At 52.5% G+C, this 21,496-nt stretch overlaps 1 protein-coding gene across 1 annotated transcript; it reads left to right on the plus strand.

Moving 5' to 3' along the window:
- Nucleotides 1-544: 544 nt before the first annotated feature.
- Mst1r (macrophage stimulating 1 receptor) lies at nt 545-21,484 on the plus strand. The gene is made up of 20 exons (XM_052720347.1): nt 545-2,058; nt 6,610-6,798; nt 6,882-7,010; nt 7,190-7,360; nt 7,668-7,825; nt 8,152-8,317; nt 8,409-8,545; nt 9,129-9,290; nt 9,385-9,478; nt 9,621-9,833; nt 9,920-10,066; nt 10,147-10,312; nt 10,464-10,568; nt 10,663-10,842; nt 11,200-11,280; nt 11,456-11,637; nt 11,719-11,828; nt 12,112-12,277; nt 12,869-13,005; nt 15,145-21,484. Exons 1-20 carry the CDS (start codon nt 826-828, stop codon nt 15,401-15,403), a joined length of 4,185 nt encoding a protein of 1,394 aa, XP_052576307.1. The 5' UTR covers nt 545-825; the 3' UTR covers nt 15,404-21,484.
- The last annotated feature ends 12 nt before the right edge of the window (nt 21,485-21,496 follow it).

Genomic DNA, 21,496 nt, shown 5'->3' on the forward strand with positions numbered 1-21,496 from the left:
CTTCACATAGGTTACCTCTGGCTACTATCCAGCTGGGGGTGGGGCAGATTCCATTAACCCTTATGGCTCTGGGCAGACAGGACAGGGCACAACATACCTTCCTCTGACACTGCTCAAAACAGGCACTTAGGATTATGGTACCCACCCACAGAAAGTGTGTCCTATAGTGTTCCATTCTGGAGCCCCATACATCACTCTGTCCTCCGTTCCCCACATAGTGAAAACTGGTGTCTGAGAGTGTTCCTGTGAGTGAGGGCCATGGGGAGAGAAGAACCATATTGCCCTGAACCATTCTCAACCATTGCCCTCAACCAGGTGGGTTGTGGGGGAATCGGATGGTTCAGGAATACTCCTTCCCAGGCCACTCCACTCACACCCACCCGCAGGCCACTGAAAAATACACATCTAAGAGCGGATACAGGAGACAGCCTTCCCTTCTCAGGGTTGGAAAGAGTCAGACAGGGCTGGAAAGAGAGCAGTGCCTTCAACAGGGCTCCGCCCGTAGCCCCGCCCCAGCCCGGCCGCACCCACCGGCCGGAGCCTTTCGACTTTGATCCAAGTAGCTGTGGCGGCAGCGGCAGCTAGAAGAAGCAGCTGGAGCCGCAAGTGAGGTGGTCGCACCATTGCCCTGCCCGTGGGTCCACAGCCAGGTGCTCAGACCACAGGGCAGGGGGGAAAGGTTGGATTTGCCAAGAACCAGAGTCGGGGTCAGCTGCCCAGGAGCTTTCAGTACTGCTACTTAATGCTGGTCTCAGCTCCGACCTGAGTCTGGTGGGTCAAGTCCTGGACGTTCTGAGATTCCCGAGGGGTTCCAGCTCAGTCTCAATGGGGCTGCTTCTGCTGCTGCTACAGTCCTTTCTACTGCTAATGCTTCTTTTGTGGCCGCCGGCGTCCACCAACCTGGACTGGCAGTGCCCACGAATACCCTTCTCAGCCTCCCGAGACTTTAATGTAAAGTATGTGGTCCCCAGCTTCTCCGCGGGTGGCCAGGTACAGGCCATGGCAACCTACGAGGACAGCGAAGATGGGAGTGTGGTGTTTGTGGCTACACGCAATCGCCTGCACGTGCTTGGGCCTGATCTGCAGGATAGAGAGCACCTGACCACGGGCCCTGTCGGGGATCCCGGCTGCCAGACTTGTGCGAGCTGTGGTCCAGGCCCTCATGGACCACCAAACGACACAGACACACTAGTGCTGGTGATCGAGCCCGGTTTGCCGGCCCTGGTCAGCTGTGGCTCAACCCTGCAGGGCCGCTGCTTCCTGTATGAGCTGGAGCCTCGGGAGAAAGGCCTGCACTTAGCAGCACCAGCCTGCCTCTTCTCAGCAAACACTAACCATCCGAAGGCCTGCCCGGACTGTGTGGCTAGCCCCCTGGGCACTCGGGTGACTGTGGTGGAGCAGGGCCATGCCTCCTACTTCTATGTGGCATCTTCACTAGACCCAGAGTTGGCCGCTAGCTTTAGCCCACACTCAGTGTCCATCCGGCGCCTTAAGGCCGATGCTTCTGGATTCCAACCAGGTTTTCCTTCGCTGTCTGTGCTGCCCAAGTATCTGGCCTCCTACCCTATTGAATATGTGCACAGCTTCCGCTCGGGAGACTTCGTCTACTTTCTGACCGTGCAGCCTACCAGTGTCACAAGCCCTCCGAGTGCCCTGCAGACTCGTGTGGCCCGGCTCAATGCTGTGGAGCCGGAGATAGGCGACTACCGGGAGCTGGTCTTGGACTGTCATTTTGCACCTAAACGCCGGCGTCGGGGAGTCCCACAGAGCACACAACCCTACCCAGTGCTCCAGGCAGCCCACTCTGCTCCAGTGGATGCCAAACTCGCCGTGGAGCTGAGCGCCTCAGAGGGCCAGGAAGTGCTATTTGGGGTCTTCGTGACTGTCAGAGATGGTAGCTCTGGTATGGGTCCCAACTCTGTGGTATGTGCCTTCCCCATTTACCAGCTGGACGCCCTGATTGAAAAGGGTGTAGAAAGCTGTTGCGACAATTCAACTTCTCCTCGCCCCTGGAGAGACCTCGACTTCTTCCAGACACCCAGTCTTTGTCCTAATCCGGTGAGCAGAAAGAGCAGGCCCTTGACCTGTGAGTACTCTGTGGGGCTGAATACAGGCCATTTCCTTGCTATCACTGGCAGGGGCTGGGTGGGAGAAGGCAGGCAGAATGAAGCATTCTCTTCTTCGCAATCCCTAAGTTCTGGAGGTAGTTGGGGAAAGCAGACAAATAAAGGCCATACTGAAGCTCATCCCAGCATGAGGCCCACGCCTCTGCCTCGTTTGCTCTGTAACCTTCCTGTCATCTGATTTTTTTAAGGTGCTTTCCCTGGCTATGTGAGGAGGGGCTTACATCATAGTTGCCTCTGCCAGCACAACTTCCAAATTCCAGGTCAAATAATAGGCATCTCCTCCAACCTGCCCACCCCCCACACCCTCTGGGACACAGAGAAGGATATATACACAAAGGCAAACACTACACGGCAGATGCTCATAACCAAACATCCGCAGCTGCTTACCAACACAGCTTCGCTTCCCTATAAAGGCACTGTGTTGTTCTGCCAGGCAGGGTTGCCAGAAAAACCCCATCCCAACAGGTTCCAGGGAACCTTGGGAGTCTGGGGGCTTCCTAGGGAGCCTGCGTGTTCTGTGATTTAGTAACCCCGTTCTCCACGGGGTCATTACAGGAAAATCTGGAACATAGTGGAAAGGCAGTTTCAGCCCAGCGTCTAGAAGCTTCCTGGAAACCTCACCCCAGTCTTGTGCAAGCAGCTATAAGCACTTGAGAATGAGTAAAGGCGTAGGAAGGGCTGGTTGGAACTGGTCCACCCTGGCCTTTCCGTCACTGTAGTCAAGCCCTGCTCCAGGCAGGAGGCCTCACAGCCGCGCATCATGTCAGGGAGCAAGAACAGAAAAAACAAACAGGAAACAGGATATCTTTAAAATGCTACCTTGAGTGCCTAGGAGATGTGAGGCCTGGGTTTGAGGGCCAAAAATAAAAGTAAAAAGTAAAAACAAAAATGCTTTCTTGAGGACAAAACGAAAGCTAACTCCTTGAAACCAATCAAATAGTCTCACCAAAGACTATTGAGAGATTAGGGCAAGAAAAAAGGTTGGATGGGGTGTTGGATGAATGGCCTTCTATCAGCTGGCCCACAGTCACACCCTTGGAGTCTCTGGCCACCCAGTGCCCTTGGCTCAGCTGTGACAGTTTTTTGTTTGTCCCCACCAGCACCACCACCCATTTTGGACATACTAGGAATTGCGGTTTGAAGCTGGGGCCTGACACCTGGTAGTCAAATGCTCTACCATAAGCTGTGTCTCCAGCACCCTCCTCTCTCTTTATACTTTGAATTTTGAAACAGAGTCTCACTAAAGTTACCCAGGCTGGCCTTGAACTCACTCTCTAAACCCAATCAATTCTTGAACTTGTAATCCTCCTGCTTCAGCCTCTGGAGTAGCTAAGGTTATAGGCCTGTGCCACCAGGCCTGGCAGTGGCTGTGATACTCTCGACTGATTGATTTCCAGCTCCCGTTAATGCCCTGGAGGAATTGATTTTACACGTAGTGTTGGGGGAGGAATTCATTTTTCTTTTAGAACTTGAAGGACCAAATCCAGAGCCTCGTGTATGCTAAGCCTCTACCATGGGTTATATCTTCAGCCTTTTTTTGTTTGTTTTTGGTTTTTGAGACAGGATTAGCTCTATAGCCAAAGCTGGCCTTGAACACATTGTATATATAGCTCAGGTTGGCCTTGAATTCAAGATTTTCCTGCCTTCACCTCTCAAATGCTGGTATTAAAAGCATGCACCAGCCCTGGTGAAAATTTCTTTCTTTCTTTCTTTCTTTCTTTCTTTCTTTCTTTCTTTCTTTCTTTCTTTCTTTCTTTCTTTCCTTCCTTCTTCCTTTCTTTGTCCAATACTAGAGACTGAACTCAGGGCCTTGGACATCTTGGGCAAGTGTTCTGTTGCTGAGCAACATCCCTAGCCTTGGAGTGGAGATCTTTAACCCTTCCTCCTCAGCTGAGTACACTTCGGTTGAGAAACCCTGGGAGCAAGAACTTTTTGTCTGAATCTAGATGAGAAATCAGAACCTCTCCCAACTTAGCTAGAGGGGTCATGACTGCATGGTACCAGGCACCAGGAGAACTAATCTCGGCTAGGCGCTAGGTGTGGAGGTATGCCAGGTTTCTAAAGATATGTAGATCAGTGTTTGTCCAGTGACTTTAAGTACGTCACCACTGTAGCAGCCACTGTGTACTCATAATGGTTGCTCTAAAGACTAGTGCCTGCCTGCATGGGTTCAGGTAGGGTGTGGAACAGCTATGGGGAATGGGACACTTAAAGCAGGTGTTTTCAGGGCTAGAGACCTTAGTCAATCCTAGGACCCAAATCTAAGACCCTCTAGGGTCTAGAGGCAAACAAATGGGTGTGTTCTTACCTGAGTTAGTGCCTCTGAGCACCAGAGCCACACCTGTCCCTGAGTCATGATGAAAACACCTGGCAAGCTTCTGGCTAGGGCCAGGCCCCTTTCCTTCTCAAACGATGACAAAGTCCAGGTCCCCACCCAAACAGGATATAGAACCAGGTCAGGTGGGGTGTCTAGACTCAACACTGCTTGCTCTTGCCCCTCCCCCTCCCTGGGCCTGCTTATCATCACTGAGGTCCAGGAATGGGTTAACTCTGTGTGAACTGAAACAGGTTCTGAACACTTAAGGCTCTCTCCTGGCCCTTCCTGTTCCTCTACCCCAACCCCAGCATCTTAAATACATACATTGGCTTCCTACTTTCCCAGGACCATTCACAACTCTGTCCTAAGAATTTACACCTCTTAGCTAAGACAAGGGAGAGGTTTGTGTCTCCCAACCTTTTTTTTTCTTTTTGTTTTTGTTTGTTCGAGACAGGGTTTCTCTGTGTAACCGTCCTGACTGTCCTGGAACTCCCTTTGAGAATAGCGAGCATGACTCTAGCTGGCTCAACTCACAATCCCCCAACTTCTTAGGCTTAATCTGGCATTAGGTCATGGGCTAGCCTTGTTTTATTTTTGTACCTGAGGGAGGTAACTGAAGGATCTATGGAATCTCAGGGAACCCATGTAGCCAATCTTGGGAAGCCAGGTAACCTCAGAATCCAGTCCCCTGCAAGGGGAACTGAAGCCCAGAACGGACGTTTGCTAAGATGTACTTACAAAGGCAGAGTACAGCCAGCAGGGGGCGTGAGAGTACTCCGGTTAAGAGTGCCTTGGCTCTTGAGGGTCTGTGAGGCCTTGGGTAAATGAATGGATGTGAGGACCAGCTGGGTCTACAAGACTCCATAATTCATCATCAGATTGGACCTAGCAGGATAAGGCAGGTTGTAGTTGAAGGGCACTCCCACATAGCAGGGCTGCCTCCCAGACCCCGGATTAGGCACAAACCACACCTAAACACCTGTTTTCACAGAGAGATCCTTTATTAAGCAGGGAAGAAAAGTTAAAGATCTGCTTCCTGACTCAGGCAGAAAACAGCAGCAAACGACCCTGCAGGTGTCATTCTTAGGAAGAGAAAAGGGGAGGTCTGTGTTGGAATGGGCTAGGATGCCGTGGGAAAGGAGGTCAGGGATGAGGGAGAAGGGGAAGGGAACAAGGGAAAAGGGACAGGGGTATTGGCCCCAGAGGGACAAAGGACTGTCTCTGGATAGAGAGGAGACAGACGTGGCACATAGGCAAATGGCAGTTTTTAAAGGTAAAGGGGGAACCCACATGTTAGGATGAAGTGTTTAATTTTAATTGGGCATGTTCATTAGGTGAATCAAAGGGGGCTTTTTTTTTTTTTTTTTTTTTTTTTTTTTTTTTTTTTTTTTTTTTTTTTTTTTGGTTTTTCGAGACAGGGTTTCTCTGTGTAGCTTTGCGCCTTTCCTGGAACTCACTTGGTAGCCCAGGCTGGCCTCGAACTCACAGAGATCCGCCTCGCTCTGCCTCCCGAGTGCTGGGATTAAAGGCGTGCGCCACCACCGCCCGGCTCAAGAGTGTTAAAGTACAGCAATCAAAAGCCCCCTTTGGCCGGGCGGTGGTGGCGCACGCCTTTAATCCCAGCACTCGGGAGGCAGAGCGAGGCGGATCTCTGTGAGTTCGAGGCCAGCCTGGGCTACCAAGTGAGTTCCAGGAAAAGGCGCAAAGCTACACAGAGAAACCCTGTCTCGAAAAAACAAAAAAAAAAAAAAAACACTCTTGATAGCTGGACCTTGGTAGTCAGCCTCAAGAGGAGGAAGTGGCCAAATAGGGGAATAGATCTTGATGGCTAGCTTCAGGAATGTAATCTAACTGTTTTTAGCAAGGCAGAGGAAATGGGAGAGACGGGGAAGGCCTGTCAGAGCTGTACTCGCTACTTTCAAACTGGCCAGAGTCCCTTCAGTAGGGATCTGGCTCCCTAGACTGGGTCTCCTCTCTTCCCTGCCCTTGCTATCTCCAAGAGCCTGTGAGCATGGCAGTAGTAGGTAAGGGGCAGGCTCTGGGCCTCCTCTAGTCAAAGAAGGTGAGGGATAGTAGTTTGGAGCGGCTGTAATCCCTGACAAAAGCCCCGAAGAGTCAGTGCACAGTCCTGAACCCTGACTCTTTCCCTTGCCTGGATTTCCCCAGCCAGGTGTAGAGGGCCCCGCGCCCAGCTTCCGCTGCCACTACTTCCCTTTGCTGTCCAGCAACGCCTTCCTACGTGTGGACCTATTCAATGGACTGTTAGGATCCGTGAAGGTCACTGCGCTGCACGTGACACGCCTTGGCAACGTGACGGTGGCCCACATGGGCACTGCAGACGGGCGTATCCTACAGGTAGGTCCTTCAACCCACCCTCATCTGGTTCTGCGTTCCTGTCCCTGTCCCCTGCCATTTTTCTCATAGCTGACCTATGACAGGTGGAGATAGCCAGGTCATTCAGCTACTTGCTGTATGTGTCCAACTTCTCCCTGGGAAGCAGCGGGCAGCCTATTCACCGGGACGTCAGTCGCCTTGGGAATGACCTACTCTTTGCCTCTGGGGACCAGGTGAGGTGTGCTGGGTCAGAACGTGGGGTTCAGGTGGTGGTATCACAGCCTCTCTGTCAAACCCAGAGAGGCATTGATATGCGGACCTTACCTCTCTAATCTACCAAGGGAGCAGCAGGGTCGCTGGGGCCCGGTCCCCACCCTTAACCATCCCTGAGTCACCTGTTGGTCACCCCAAGGTCTTCAAGGTGCCCATCCAGGGCCCCGGCTGCCGACACTTTCTCACCTGTTGGCGCTGCCTGAGAGCACAGCGTTTCATGGGATGTGGCTGGTGCGGGGACCGGTGTGGCCGGCAGGAGGAGTGTCCTGGCTCCTGGCAACAGGACCACTGTCCACCTGAGATCACTGAGGTACAGCTTCCCCCAGCGGGGCTCGGGTAACAGAGGGACAAGCAGGGTGTGTGTGAGGGGTGTCAAAAAATTCTGATCACGATCTTCCTTGCTCTGAAACGCCCATAAGGAAGGTGTTCTTGTCAGAGGGGATGGCACACAGAAAGGCTCTGGAGGCAGGAAAAAAGTCTAAATGAGGACTAGCATGTGACCTAGAGTGGCAGAGTGTGAGATAGGCCAGAGGTATAGCAGGGGACTCTGGGGGAAGCAGGAGGGACTGAGTGAGTCCAACCCCACACAAAAACGTGGGCTGTTCTCTCCACTTCAGTTTTATCCTCACAGTGGACCTCTAAGGGGCAGTACAAGGCTCACCTTATGTGGCTCCAACTTCTACCTGCGTCCTGATGTGGTACCTGAGGGAACACACCAGATCACCGTGGGCCAAAGTCCCTGCCGACTGCTGCCTAAGGACTCTTCAAGCCGCAGGTATAACATGGCCCCTGCCTTCCCTATCCCTGATTGAGAGTGACCAAGCAGCCCCTCGTTTGTGAGACCATGTTCTGTGAAGGGCAGGGACAAGCTATATTGGCTTCGTGTGTCTAATATGTCCGTGTCCCTTTTTGAGCCTGAATGTGCCCTATTTGTCTGTTTAGTTATGGGACCCTGTCCCACTCCATCCTGTATGCTGTCAGAAAAAGGCATGGGTGTAGATGTCATTCTTAGGTTCAATAAGCCTCGTGACTTGTGGCAGGCACACAGCCAGCCCTGTGTGATTCTTGACTGACCTCAGGGTTCCCTTCCTGGTGCCCCAGGCCAGAGTTCCACAAAGCGTTTGCAGAGGAACTTGAATGTGAGCTGGAGCCTCTAGCCACCCAGGCAGCAGGGACTACAAATGTGAGCCTTCTCATCGCTAACACACCAGCAGGCAAGCACTTCCGGGTGGAAGGCAGCTCTGTTCGGCAAGGCTTCTCTTTCGTGGTGAGGCTACACTGCTCGGTCTTTGCCCTTGGTCCGTGGGTGGTCCAGAGGGATGGACTTGGAATGAAAGGTTCCATTTCCATATTCTTAGGAACCACTGCTGACATCAATAAAACCTGACTTTGGCCCACGGGCTGGGGGTACTTATCTCACCCTCGAAGGCCAGAGCCTGTCTGTAGGCACCAGCCGAGCTGTGCTGGTCAATGGAACTCAGTGCCAGTTGGAACAGTAAGTGTTATCAGGCAAGATTATGGGAGGCCACAGGTCCCTGCCCTTGTGAGACTCCAGCTTGTATCTGCATCCTGAGTTGGTCTGATATCTGAGGGAACCTAACAGGTTCCTCCAGGCTGCTGCCTAAGGTCACCTCAAGCCTCAGGTACAACGTAGTCCCTGCCTTCCCTATCCCCGATGGGGACGACCAAGCAGCCTCTCACTTGTGAGACCCTTTCTTCTGTTCCCACCCAGGGAGCCGCACTAGTGGGTACCTAGATACTGCCAGTGTGGAGAGAAGGGGGCTCAGTCACATGGTCAATGTAGGGATCAGTTCCAAGAAGGAGCTGCTGTTCCTTCCAACCCAGAGAAAAGAGAGCCTACCACAGAGGCCACTGTCTCCAGTCAAGGGTACAGGAACTTGTTCCCGTCCCTGTCTTCTTGGAGGTCTTACTGAGAGCATCCTATCTCCAGACCCATGGAGTATGGGTGGGTGGGAAAGCCAACCGACAGGGCACGTAGGAGGGATTACTAAACCCCGGAGGAGGTAAGCCTCACATCACAAGAAGGTGCCCCTGTGCCCAATCTCTCCTTCCTGCAGGGTCAGCGAGGAACAGATTTTATGTGTCACACCTCCTGGAGCTGGCACAGCCAGGGTCCCTGTTCATCTGCAGATCGGAGGTGCGGAGGTGCCTGGCTCCTGGACCTTTCACTACAAGGAAGACCCCATCATGTTGGACATCACCCCCAACTGTGGTTACAGGTAAGTGCCAGCTCCTTGACTGCTTTGGCCTCCAAGAAATGAGAGAACCAGCTCCCTGAGTCCTCTGAACCCACCACCCTTCCCTTCTCCACAGTGGCTCCCATGTCACGATCCATGGCCAGCATCTGGCTTCAGTATGGCACCTGGCGTTATTATTCCATGATGGACAAAGAGCAGTGCAGAACAGGGTGAGTAGAGCGGGTGTTGGCCAGGAGGGAGGAAGGCTGGACCAGTGCCCTGATGTCCAACTTCACCTCACACTGGTCTGAGGAGCCTGGAGCAGTCAGGGCTGGGCTATTTGCCTCACTACTTTCACGTGGGTCTCAGCAGTGTGCAGGGCCGTTTCTGGAACAGCAGCGTCAGTGCCGCCTGCCGGAATATGTGGTCCGAAACCCTCAGGGGTGGGCAACCGGGAATCTGAGCGCCTGGGGGGACGGAGCAGCTGGCTTCACACTGCCTGGTTTCCGCTTCCTGCCCCCACCCAGTCTGCCCAGAGCTGGCCTAGCCCCACTGAAGCCTGAAGAGCATTCAGTTAAGTTCGAGGTAGGTATAAGGGATAGGGTAGGGAGGGACGGTGGCGATTCAGAGAGAGTCCAGCCTCTGGCTGACCCTTATGACTGTCTCTGCAGTATATTGGGCTTGGCGCTGTGGCAGATTGCGTGAGTGTGAACGTGACCGTGGGTGGTGAGATCTGCCAACACGAGCTTCGGGGGGATGTGGTGGTCTGCCCCCTGTCCCCCTCCCTGCAACTTGGCAAGGATGGTGTCCCACTGCAGGTAGGTGACACAGTTGGCCCTTGTAAGAAACCATGAGCTGAGCGTCTGCAGTCTGGGCTGAAACCGCCATCTGCTTTCAGGTCTGTGTCGGTGGTGGGTGTCACACCCTGGGCCAAGTGGTTCGGTCAGGCCCAGGCAGGGCCTCACAGAATACACTCCTTATTGCTCTGCTGGTCTTGATCCTGCTTGTGGCTGCACTGGCCATTGCCCTTGTCTTCAACTCCCAGAGACGGAAAAAGCAGCTAGGTGAGCCCCCTACATTCATCTAGACTCAGCCTGTACCTCCAAACGGTAGCATCTGCAATCCCCAGAACTTGGGGGTCTCCCACACTTCCTCAGTGGGACTTGGTCCTCAGGAGCTTGGAGAGGCTCACCACCAGGGGCTGTCTTTCCACAGTCCTTGTTCCCAACCTAGATGACCTGTCATCCCTGGATCGGTCTCCCAGAGACATGCCCCTGTCTGCATTCTACTCTGGCTCTGACTACAGAGGAAATGGCCACGGTGAGATGGTGGGAGGCACTGGAAGCCAGGGCTCGCCCCTCCCCCGCAAGCTCTCACCCCCTCTCCCCAACAACACGCTCTGACATTGATACAGCTTCCAGACCTCTGAGCCGTGAAGAATCTTCAGATAGTGGGGATGGGACAAGTGTCCCACTGCTGCGGACAGAGTCTCTCCGGCTCAAGGATCTGGACAGGATGCTCCTGGCCGAGGTCAAGGATGTACTGATTCCCCATGAACGAGTGGTCATCCACAGTGACCAAGTCATTGGCAAAGGTGTGGGGGATGGATTGGGAGGTGGGGCAGGGGCAGAGGAGGAGTCTTGAGATTGACATGTGCTGGAGGGACAGTTGGAGTAGACTCTGCCTTGGTCTTCTCACTAACTTGTATGACCTTGAGGCTACTACTTAACTTCTGAGCCTCCATGGGGTCATCTTTGGAGACTTTAATCTTCAGCGGCTGCTGGTGTGGATGAGTGGGCATGGGAGGACTGTAAATGGCTCCACCACTGTGTGGCTGCTGCTTGTTTTTTATGTCACACTGGCCAGCTTGGGGCTCCAAGGTTGCTAGTTATAGAGGGCATGCCGTGAGTCTCGACACTAAGGTCCCTCTTTACCATCTTGTTCTTTCTAGGCCACTTTGGTGTTGTCTACCACGGAGAATATACAGACGAGGCACAGAATCAAATCCACTGTGCCATTAAGTCTTTGAGTCGTAAGTGACGTATAGGCTGGGTGGGTAGAAGAGTGACCTTTGGCTGAGAGGTCCTTTGTCCCTACTGTGCTGCCGCTTTACCAAGTGAACCCAGAGAGGAACCTTCCCCGACAGTCTCCATCTGACCCTTGTAAAGGGCCTCTATGCCCTTGGCCTGACCTATGCTACTCCACAGGCATCACAGAGGTCCAGGAGGTGGAGGCTTTCCTGCGGGAGGGGCTGCTCATGCGTGGCCTACATCACTCAAACATTCTGGCTCTCATCGGTATCATGCTACCCCCAGAGGGGCTTCCCCGGGTGCTGCTGCCCTATATGCGCCATGGAGACCTGCTTCGTTTCATTCGCTCCCCTCAGAGGGTCAGTGCTCTGCCATCCGGGGTGGGAGATGTCAGCCAGCACCCACCTCTGCCTATGCTCACCTGTCTCTCACGCCTTCAGAACCCCACTGTGAAGGACCTCATCAGCTTTGGCCTGCAGGTAGCCTGTGGCATGGAGTACCTGGCAGAGCAGAAGTTTGTGCACAGGGACCTGGCTGCTAGGAACTGCATGTGAGTGGCCGAGTAGCTGGGGTGAAACGGAGGGACAGGTTATGGGGATATGCAGCTGCTAAAGGTCACCTTAGGAGAAGACCCCATCCGCCCTTTGCTCTGCAGCCCTAGGCATTTTTCTGTCTGCCTGGTATAGGACTAGAGAGTGTGGTTCTTGAGTCCTTTGAAGGGCTTGGGACAGGTGGGCCCAAGACCTGGTGGGAGTCAGTTCTTAGGCAAGTGCTCTGCCACTGAGCTGCAGTCCAGCCGAACATAAGTTCTATGTGTGAGTCCCTCTTCGCAGGCTGGACGAGTCATTCACAGTCAAGGTGGCTGACTTCGGTCTGGCACGTGACATCCTAGACAAGGAATACTACAGTGTTCGACAACAGCGCCATGCTCGCCTGCCTGTCAAGTGGATGGCCCTGGAGAGCCTTCAGACCTACCGGTTCACCACCAAGTCTGATGTGGTAAGGCACCCTCTGCTCCAGGTCCCCTTGACCTCCATGCCTTAGAGTATTTGGCCTCACTTCTGCATAATCTGAGCTCAGACACTCCCCAGGCTAGGCAAACCCCATAGCTCATTTGTCGTGGGCAAATGTGAAATGGAATCCGGGATCTGCCAGGGCAAAAGAAGTCTGTGACTTCTTTCATTCCTTATGAACTGTCCAGGGCTTGTAACTCTGAAGTTGTGGGAGACAGAGGGAAGAAATGTGTACTGTATTAAGGCATGAGCTCTGGACAGAGGTGGGGTCCTTGTGGGAGACAGAGGGAAGAAATGTGTACTGTATTAAGGCATGAGCTCTGGACAGAGGTGGGGTCCTTGTGGGAGACAGAGGGAAGAAATGTGTACTGTATTAAGGCATGAGCTCTGGACAGAGGTAGGGTCCTTGTGGGAGACAGAGGGAAGAAATGTGTACTGTATTAAGGTGTGAGCTCTGGACAGAGGTGGGGTCCTTCATTTCCAGGGAAGGACTCTGAGAGACAGAGGATCTGGAGGACCCGCTTGCCTGCAGACTTGGGGTGATAGTTGAGTTAGTCTCCTCACCTTTCTCCAACAGTGGTCATTTGGTGTGTTGCTGTGGGAACTGCTAACCCGAGGTGCCCCACCGTACCCCCATATCAACCCTTTTGACCTCACTGACTTCCTGGCTCAGGGCCGTCGCCTGCCTCAGCCTGAGTATTGTCCCAATACACTGTGAGTATGTAAAGGGGGCTGGGGGTGGGGGGCAGGGCTGGGCCCCAGAGACAAGGAAGCGGCAAGAGACCAAGCTCCTGTCGGGCTTTTTGTCTGACCCTTTGGTTGACCAGGAAAGGGAGCCTCTCTAGGACTCAGTTTACTTATCTGTGTACTGGTCCCACCCCCATGCAAGGAAGGACTCTGAGAGGCCCTCACAGTTGCCATGGTAACAGCATTCCAACTCAGAGTCTGGGTTGAGGCCAGTGGTTTGGTTTCCCAGATCTCTTTCCCCACCCCACTCCTGCAAAGGGAGAGAGGGGCTGTTTTCCATCTCTGCCTCTCACTCAGCCTCAAAGGAAGGTTTCGTTAGCTCCCACACCAGTCCCTCTGCTCTCTCCATCAGGGCTTTTTCACCGCATGTAGTTCAGGGTTTTTCATTCCCAAGGGATGACGGTGGCTGTGTCATCATCAGTGCCCGTGGGGTAGGTTTGGCTCCCTAATCAGCAGGCATACCTCGGCTGTGCTCAGGTCTGCACGCTTGGAACAGGCAGAACCAGGTCACAGGTAGAGCTGTTGATGACTCCTGTCCTGTGCTCCAGAAAGAGTGTGAGTAGTTCTCAGAGCTCTCCCCATCTTGGCCTTGACCTTTCTGTTATCTGTTTTAGTAATGAATACAGTGTGAAGTAAGGGAAATTAACGTTCCTGCCTGCCTGTATCTAAGACAGGCTCTCTGAACAGAGTAAGGTGGAGAGTTCTATGTGGGGGGCTTTAGTGTAGGTTTGGGGAGACAAAAGAGACAGGGCTTGTCCGAGGGAGAGGGTGGCTATGACAAGCATGGGAAGATGGAAGCTTCTACAGCACTGTGGGAGCTGGGCTGGCCCTTCAGAAATTTTCAGAAATTGAGACCAAGGGGCCGGGTCTGTGTCCCAGGCATTAGTCAGTCACTGTCACAGCTGTCCCTGGTGAGCAGACGTGAGATTGGAAAACATGTTTCCCTTCTGCCCAGAGAAGGCTTGAGCTAAGAGCCATCAACAGGTAACACTCTCAGCCAGCGAAAAAATAAAGGGGATCTAAGTGGCACACGGCAGAGTGCACTCAGTAGGGCGAGTCCCTTTTCCTTGCTGGGCTCTGTTTTGCTCATCTGTAAAGTGGGTATTATAGCAACACGCCCCTCAGAGAGTCTGAAACACTTAGACTATAATTTAAGGCAGGATGCCATCCCTACGATGACAAGGCATCTCTAAGATCCAGCGGGCCAACCCACAGAACCTCAGCTTCAAAACCGCTGTGCTGCTAGAGCTACTCCAGATGCTTCTCTTTCAGGCCCCATTGAACTTTCCGGGACTTCTTTGCTGCAGAGGTTTTTGTTGTTGTTTTTTCTTTTCTTTTTTTTTTTTTTTAATGAGGTTTTATTATTTATTTATTTATTTATTTATTTATTTATTTATTTATTTATTTATTTATTTATTTATATTTATTTGAGACTGGGTCTCTGTAGCCCAGGCTAGCCTTGAATACAGGCTGATTCTCCTGCTTCAGCCTTCCAAATTCTGGGATTAAAGGCATGTTTCACTGTGCCTGGGTGTGTTTGTTGGTTTATTTTTGAGACAGGATATCACTATGTATCTCTGGCTATCCTAGAACTCACTATGTAGACCAGGCTGGCCTCGAACCATTTCTGTAGCTAAAGTTGATCTTGAACTCCTGATCTTCCTCCCTCCACCTCCCAGCACTGCTGGAATTACAGGTGTGTGTCGCCATGCCCAACTCTCTCTGCAGGGTTTAATCCTCACTTTATATCTCATCTGGAAAAGGTGTAATGATCCTATTTGCTTGTGAGCCTATTAGCCATGTGCTGAGGATTTCACAACTGTCTTTTTACCTTGTGTGGTCAGAAGAAGCCATCTAGGCACAGAAAAGTTAGAGAACACACCTAAGATCACACAGAGAAGGCCCCAGGGCATAGTCATTGAAAACTCTTTACTGCTGATGCATCTGGACCTCTGCCAGGCATCTCAGGGATGAGAAGAGCCAGTGCTGTCCTGATGGGGCTCTAGGCCCTGTCACATATCTTCATCTCTATTTGTCCAACAGGGATTGGGCTGCAGAACCCCTGGGTAGGAGGACACCCTCTACCTGATATCCCTCTTTTTACAGGTACCAGGTGATGCTGCAGTGCTGGGAGGCTGACCCAGCAGCGCGACCCACCTTCAGAACCCTAGTGATGGAAGTAGAGCAGGTAGTGAGCTCTTTGCTTGGGGACCACTACGTGCAGCTGTCCCCAGCTTATGTGAACCTAGGTCCCAGCGCCTTGGATGATGTGAATGTGCTTCCAGAGCAGCCACAGTCCTCGCCACAGCATCACAGGAGCACATCAAGGCCCCGGCCTCTCTCAGAGCCTCCTCTGCCCACTTGACCTAAGCCCTCAGTAGACCAAGGGGACTATATCTGTTAAGTGGCCTTGAGCTAACCCCAACCTGCCTCTGGGCTATGACAAGCTGAAGGGCATTGAACCTCCACCTTTAACTTTCAGAAGCTACTGGAGGTGGGAAACAGCACATTTAAGCCCCTAACTCCAGCATGAGCCAGTGAGGGGGATTCTTTTGTAGCATGTATTTATGGAATGCTTGTTTTATACCCTGTCTGCTGAGCACAGAAGACTCAGCAATGATCATGCAGATACCACAGTGTAAACCACTAAAAAATAAATGAATATTCAAGCACAGATTATGGTATATGCTGTGAAAGAAAGGAGGCACATTGAGGGAATGGAGGATTGCTTTGGAGAGGTGAGAGAAGGCTCCCAGGAGGTGATATCTTTGCCAAAGCTCTTTCAGGTGAAGATAGACTATTAGAAGCTGAATTCGGTTAAGAGATTTTGGGCAGAGTAACTAGCATGTGCAAAGGCCCTGTGGTGCTGAGTCCGCTAGAAGGCTCCAGAGAATAGGGAGGGTAAACATGTCCAGATCCAATTACAGGGCCTTGTGGACTATTGGATGAACCAAGGGGGTATAGGTTGAGTGTCCAAGCATGCAACAGCCAAGATGGTTTCTTCCAGGGCTCGAACTAGCTACTCCACCGCTCCTCCCTCAGCAGTGCTTCTAGGCCCCCTATGTAGTGCACATCCATGTACATTGATGTCACGGTTCGTGGACTTGTCTGCCTCCTACCCTTGCCAGCCTTGCATCTGCAGCCTTGAGAGGGAAGACCTCTCAGAGAGGCATCAGCTCTAACTTGCAAGGAGCCAACTTCGAAGGACCAATTTCCCCAGCTATTTATACCCTCAAGGACACTACAGCATAGCTACTGAGGGGCGTGTTCCTCTCTGGAGGAGAAGTTAACCCCACCTCCTACCCCTCCCCTCTGCTCTGACTGCTGAAGGGGCCTTGTTTTTGGTGTTAGGAGCTGGAGTGCAGGGGAGCCCGGGCCCCAGATAGAGATCTCAATATTAACTCTCCCTTGAATAAGCTCCCACTGGTCTCCACTCCTCTGGTTGGATGACTCCTAGGTCTGTAAGAAGGGGAAGGCCCCTTCCTGTGAGTACCTTAGAAATGCCGTCACAGTGGGATTCAAGATTTGGAGGCAGAGTTCTTTCCTAAATGAGGTCTCTTTGGGACTGCAGCCATCCAGATGTTTTCTACCCATATTGCTACCTGCCCTGGCATCTTGGGCTGGAAAGAAGGTCTAGGGATCCAAAGGTCCCTAAGGACATGTGTTTAAAGTATAAAAGGGACCCTTCAGCTGGGAAACAGGTGTAAAGGTGAGGGTCCTGGGAGCAGAAGGCAGGGGAAACTGCCCGCTTCTGGCACCCCTGCTACCTCTCAGCCCAGGCACAGAGGAAGCTGTGGCCTTGCAGACCTAGGCATGGACTGCTTGGCCATATGTAACTGAAGACGGAACAGCTGTGTTGTTCCTGATACTGGAGAGAGGTAATGGAGTTTCCTGAGGCACCCTCACAGCTGTGGCCCCTGTACCTTCTGGGAGGGGTTTGCATCCCCCCAACTTGTAGTCTTTATCTCCTAACCTCATCCCAAAGGGAGCACCCAAGAGTTCTAAGCCATGAATTGAGGTGATGTGAAGGGTTTATTCCCCACGGCTCATCTGCTCACTAGAAAGATCAGAAAGGAAGGGTGACTCTGGACAGAGGGGACCTTAGCATAGAAAAGGGTCCCAAAGAAGGGAGCAGCGAGAGGCAGAGCTACAGGGGTATCAGGTTTCCTATGTTGCTAGAATGTGGGATTTGGGGTCTGATTGTCACTTGGGGATACTTTAGGCAAGCACTTATATCCTGCTGATATACCCTGTTAAGCCAGAAAACCCTAAATTTGAAGGGTAAAATAAATTCTTTGGGCAGTGACCCCACTAACATGAAATTCCTGAGCCAAAGGCCTCCAGGGTCAGAATGATCCAGAAAGGAGCTCCATCCAGCTAAGCAGGTACTTGAAGTACTGGATTGCACCCCACACACATTCAGCAGCTCCCAAGCTCTGAGCCCCATTTTCAATCATCTGATAGTCCCAAGTCCATCTAGGCTCCAGATTCTAGGGTGTCAGGAGTTGGAATTGTTTTAGGATTTCAAAATGGTGACTGAGCTGGGGTGGGGGTGTGGCATATAGAGGGGTTCTAGGTTCCCAGATAGGTTGGGCATACTAGGAGGTTTCTGAATGGCCTTTTTGGCTGAGTGAGGCTGGTCTAACTCTCTTCTAGTATGTGTGTGTAAGTGCGTGTGCGTGTGCGTGTGCGTGTGTGTGTGTGTATGTGTGTGTGTGCGTGCGTGCGTGTGCGTGTGTGTGTGTATGGTGGCTGGGAGATTGCTCAGGTACAGTGAATGGCTAATGGTACAGCCTCATTAACAGCCTTGCTAGGCCTAAGCCTCCAAGGTTAGAATAGTGTGATTGGAGTTTTCTTCCAGGACTCTGGAGTCTACCCTTCCCACTAAGAGCTGTGGACAGCAAGTTACTAACCTTTCAAGTCAGGCATGATGGTACACACCTGTAATCCTAGCACTTGGGAGGTGAAGGCCAGAGGGTCAAGAATTCAAGGGTAACCTTGGCTACATAATAAGCCCCAGACCAGCTTGGATTCCATGAGAGCCTGTTCCAAACAAACATGTCTTGTCTCCTTCCGGGACAACCGAGTGGGGCCGAGGGGCGAGGAAATGCCCATAAAGACTAAGGGAAGCCAGGGTGGGAGCTGGGACTGCACGGATGACTCACAGCCTCCTGACTGCCCACTGGTGTCACTGTCGTCTCGCACCTGGAAGGCATGCAGTGACTAGACTGACCTGCTTTGATGGGGAGCCACAGTCTGGCCTGAGATTCCCAATATGCTTTGTCTTACCCTTGCTCCATTGGACCTCAGGGGATCTGGCCTGTGGCGATTCCTATTTCGAGTTCAGTTGGTAGGAACTGAGAAAAGTTACTGACTCATTAAAGGGGGTCAGCATGGGCACCGGGGGAGTGACCAATGAGTGCCAATGCTCTCAATGTTGAAGAGACCCTCACCTCTCCCCTCTGCTTCCCTTCAGTTGGCTTAGTGATTTGTACATGCTTGTGGCCGGTTGTGGATCTAGGGTCCAGTAGAGAAGTAGCTGATAACAAATAGCACAGAATTCAATTAGCTTTGAAGCCGGCACTCCCTCTCCCGTGCTACAAGTTCCTCCAGGGATGTTGCTGTTCCTCCAGGGATGTTGCTGTGCCTTGGAGAATTGGAGGCCTCAAGGGAGTTGGCTCCATCCCCGGGCTCAATGTGCTAGTGTCAGCCACACATGAATAAGTTTTGCTGACCTGTTCTGTCAAGTCAAGAAGCCCCCTTCTCAAGGGGGAAAATGAATACCCCGTCAGTTCCAGTCACCCTGTCACCTGGGTGCTCTGGTCTCTTTAGCTCATCATTTTCTCCCCACAATCTGGGTCTTATCGGGTCCCTGGTTCTCCTCACATCCTCTCTGCAGGCTTAGTTGGAGATCCCTGCGCTGTAGCCATGAAACCATGTGTGCTTCTGGCAGGATTCTTTCACCCTTTACTTAGCTGGCTTCTGGATGGGGGTCTGCTCTCAGTAGAGGCAAGGAGCAGGCAGCTGTGAGCAGTAACCAGGGTGGCTGTACCATTGCCCTCCCTCTGGCTGATGCGGCTGGCTATCTTTCACGCAGAGTTACGTAAGCTTGAGTCAATTGGGGCTCAGAGCGGTTCATTGTGGGCTATTTTTAAGCTGCAACACATCACAGCAGAGGGGTCACTGCACCAGCGGCTTGCAGGGAAGGCTGTTTAAACATCTGTTATTTAAATTTCTCTGTGCCTGGAGCTCCGAAGCCATATCCCCCCAGAGCTAGTGGCTTCTGCCTTCCACATCCCAGATTAGGAGTGGATTATCTCACCTCACCCTCTCTAAGTTGCCTGAGGCTGGGGTTCTTGTCTCTGGCTGTCTTCCTCTGGGGTTGTGCAGGTGGGACAGGGATCAGGAGATGCCAACTCCTTCACAGACTGGCTTTGTCTCCATGGAATGGGTGAACCTTGGCCAGGATAAACTGCGGGGCTGCCAAGGGTCTAGGACTTTGGGGTCTCTCGCATTGCTCTGGAGGGTGCGGGGGGGGGGGGCAGGCAAACAACTAGGAAATTGAGGCCCCTCTCAATTTCCCATCAGCATCAAGAGAGGGTTGGGTCACAAGAACCTACGGGGTCTTTTCAGAAGCCTTCCTTTGTCTGGGCTCTGCTAGATGGAACGCCCTCCCTACACAGATCTAAAACTACGGATCTGCAGCCTTGGGAGCGCTTAAGCTGATGTACAAGGCCCCAAGACAAAGCCCCAGGGAAATAAGCCGCAGTTTCTGATCCGCTGCTCAGCGTAGGACCACACTGGGAGACCACTGAAGAAGCCCTCTGATCTTAAGTTTTCTAAGATGTCTGGAGCATCCCCAGGGCCCAAAGTGTTGAAGGCAGGTGTACTGGAAGAGTGCAAAACCTGGATTTCACAGAGCTAGCTGCTGCTTAAGAATACAAGGGCGCCCCAAATAGGGTCTGTGTTGGGCAAGTAGGCCAGGCTGATCTAGGGGTCGAAGAACTGGTAGACCATAAGCAACCTCCCTTCTTCCCTTGATGCCCTGTCTGTCACTTCCACATTCCCTAGGGCCTGTTAGGTGACAAGACCTCAGCTGACCCGTAGGGGACAACATTTTCTCCCAGGGTGACTGGACCTTCTCCTCAAGGTTGGGGTCTTCCACAGTGCTTGTTGGGAAGGTTAAGATGAAGTATAAGAGGGAAGGCCAAGCTGGGCATTTGCCTTCACAGGGGAGACACACCGACTTCACCCTCAAACTGAATTGCTCGGCTTCTCCTAGCCACCCCTTCTACCCCACCCTCCCAGGCCCTCAGCCTGGGGAATGGGCTTAGCCTGGGGGAGGGGATTTTTAGGTTACCATGGCAACACATTGGCCCTCCTCACTTCCCAGAATCAGAAATAGAATTGGACGCCCTTCTTCCTGGAGAGAGACTATTTAAAAAACAAGTGTGGGGGGGGGGGGGGCACAGGGGCACTATCCCCATGAGCCAAGCAAAAGGGACCTAGACTGGAAGCTTCTTCACCCTGCCTCCTCAGTTGGATGAGACAGGAATGGGCTTCAGCCAGTCAAGAATTCTAACGACAGAGGGCATTAGCCTGGCCACACAGGGTGCAGCTGGGCCACATTCAGTACCGTCAAGTTCCTAGGAGGGTACTGGGTTAGTATCCCCCATAGAGAACATAACCTTTCCCAGGCCTTGAGCTACTTGCTAAGTTACCAGAGGGAGCAGGTACAAGAGAGACACAGCTTTAAGTGTGGGGCTTGGGGCTGCAGCTCCCTCTCCAAAGGGAGGCCTGTTGGTTGGCTCTCTTCCAGCAGGGCTCAGTACTGCGTGGCCTTGGAGTGGCACCCAGTGGTAGCACCCTCTGTTCCTCCAATATGGGTCCGGAGTCAGGGAACCTAGCTTCCAAGTCTGACTCAGCTCCACAACTGCTTTCTGCCACGGTCTCCTCATCTGTAATACTGACGCTGTTGCACCCCGCTTGTTGAATTGCTGTCAGGCTGCGTCCCATGTGTCCCACACAGAGAAAGAATGGGGTCCACACCAGTCACTGTTATCATAGCTCTAAGGTCTGTCTGCTTCACAAGTGGGAAGGGCTTGCTTTCTTGGGCCAGACCCTTCAGCTGCCTCTGCTCTCTCTCTCTCTCTCTCCCTCTAAGAGACCTCAGGACAGTTGCTCACAAAGGACCCCAGCCCTGGAAAAGGGGGTTATACCTCACTTCTGAATGAGGTAGACAATGAGCTCAGTCATCAAGCAAGTGGGCAGCAGGGGCCAGGGTATCTCTTAGGATATCTCACTTCACTGCTCCATTCTTCCCAGGTACAGCTCAACTTTATATCGCATAGATATTAGAGGCTGCTACCAGGATCTTTGTCACGGAGAAACAAGTAGCTTGCTCAGACCCGAGATTAATGAATTGTGTTCTGCAAGGGTGTGTGTGTGTGTGTGTGTG

Source organism: Peromyscus californicus, unplaced genomic scaffold, assembly GCF_007827085.1.
Source record: "Peromyscus californicus insignis strain IS unplaced genomic scaffold, ASM782708v3 Scaffold_11__1_contigs__length_118956290, whole genome shotgun sequence".
In the NCBI taxonomy this organism is placed as follows: Eukaryota; Metazoa; Chordata; class Mammalia; order Rodentia; family Cricetidae; genus Peromyscus; species Peromyscus californicus.

Coding starts and splice junctions, on each gene's coding strand:
- Mst1r (XM_052720347.1), top strand. CDS start 826: ATGGGGCTGCTTCTGCTGCTGCTACAGTCCTTTCTACTGCTAATGCTT. Junction 2,059..6,609: donor CCAGTCTTTGTCCTAATCCG/GTGAGCAGAAAG, acceptor GGATTTCCCCAG/CCAGGTGTAGAGGGCCCCGC. Junction 11,829..12,111: donor CTGGCTGCTAGGAACTGCAT/GTGAGTGGCCGA, acceptor CCCTCTTCGCAG/GCTGGACGAGTCATTCACAG.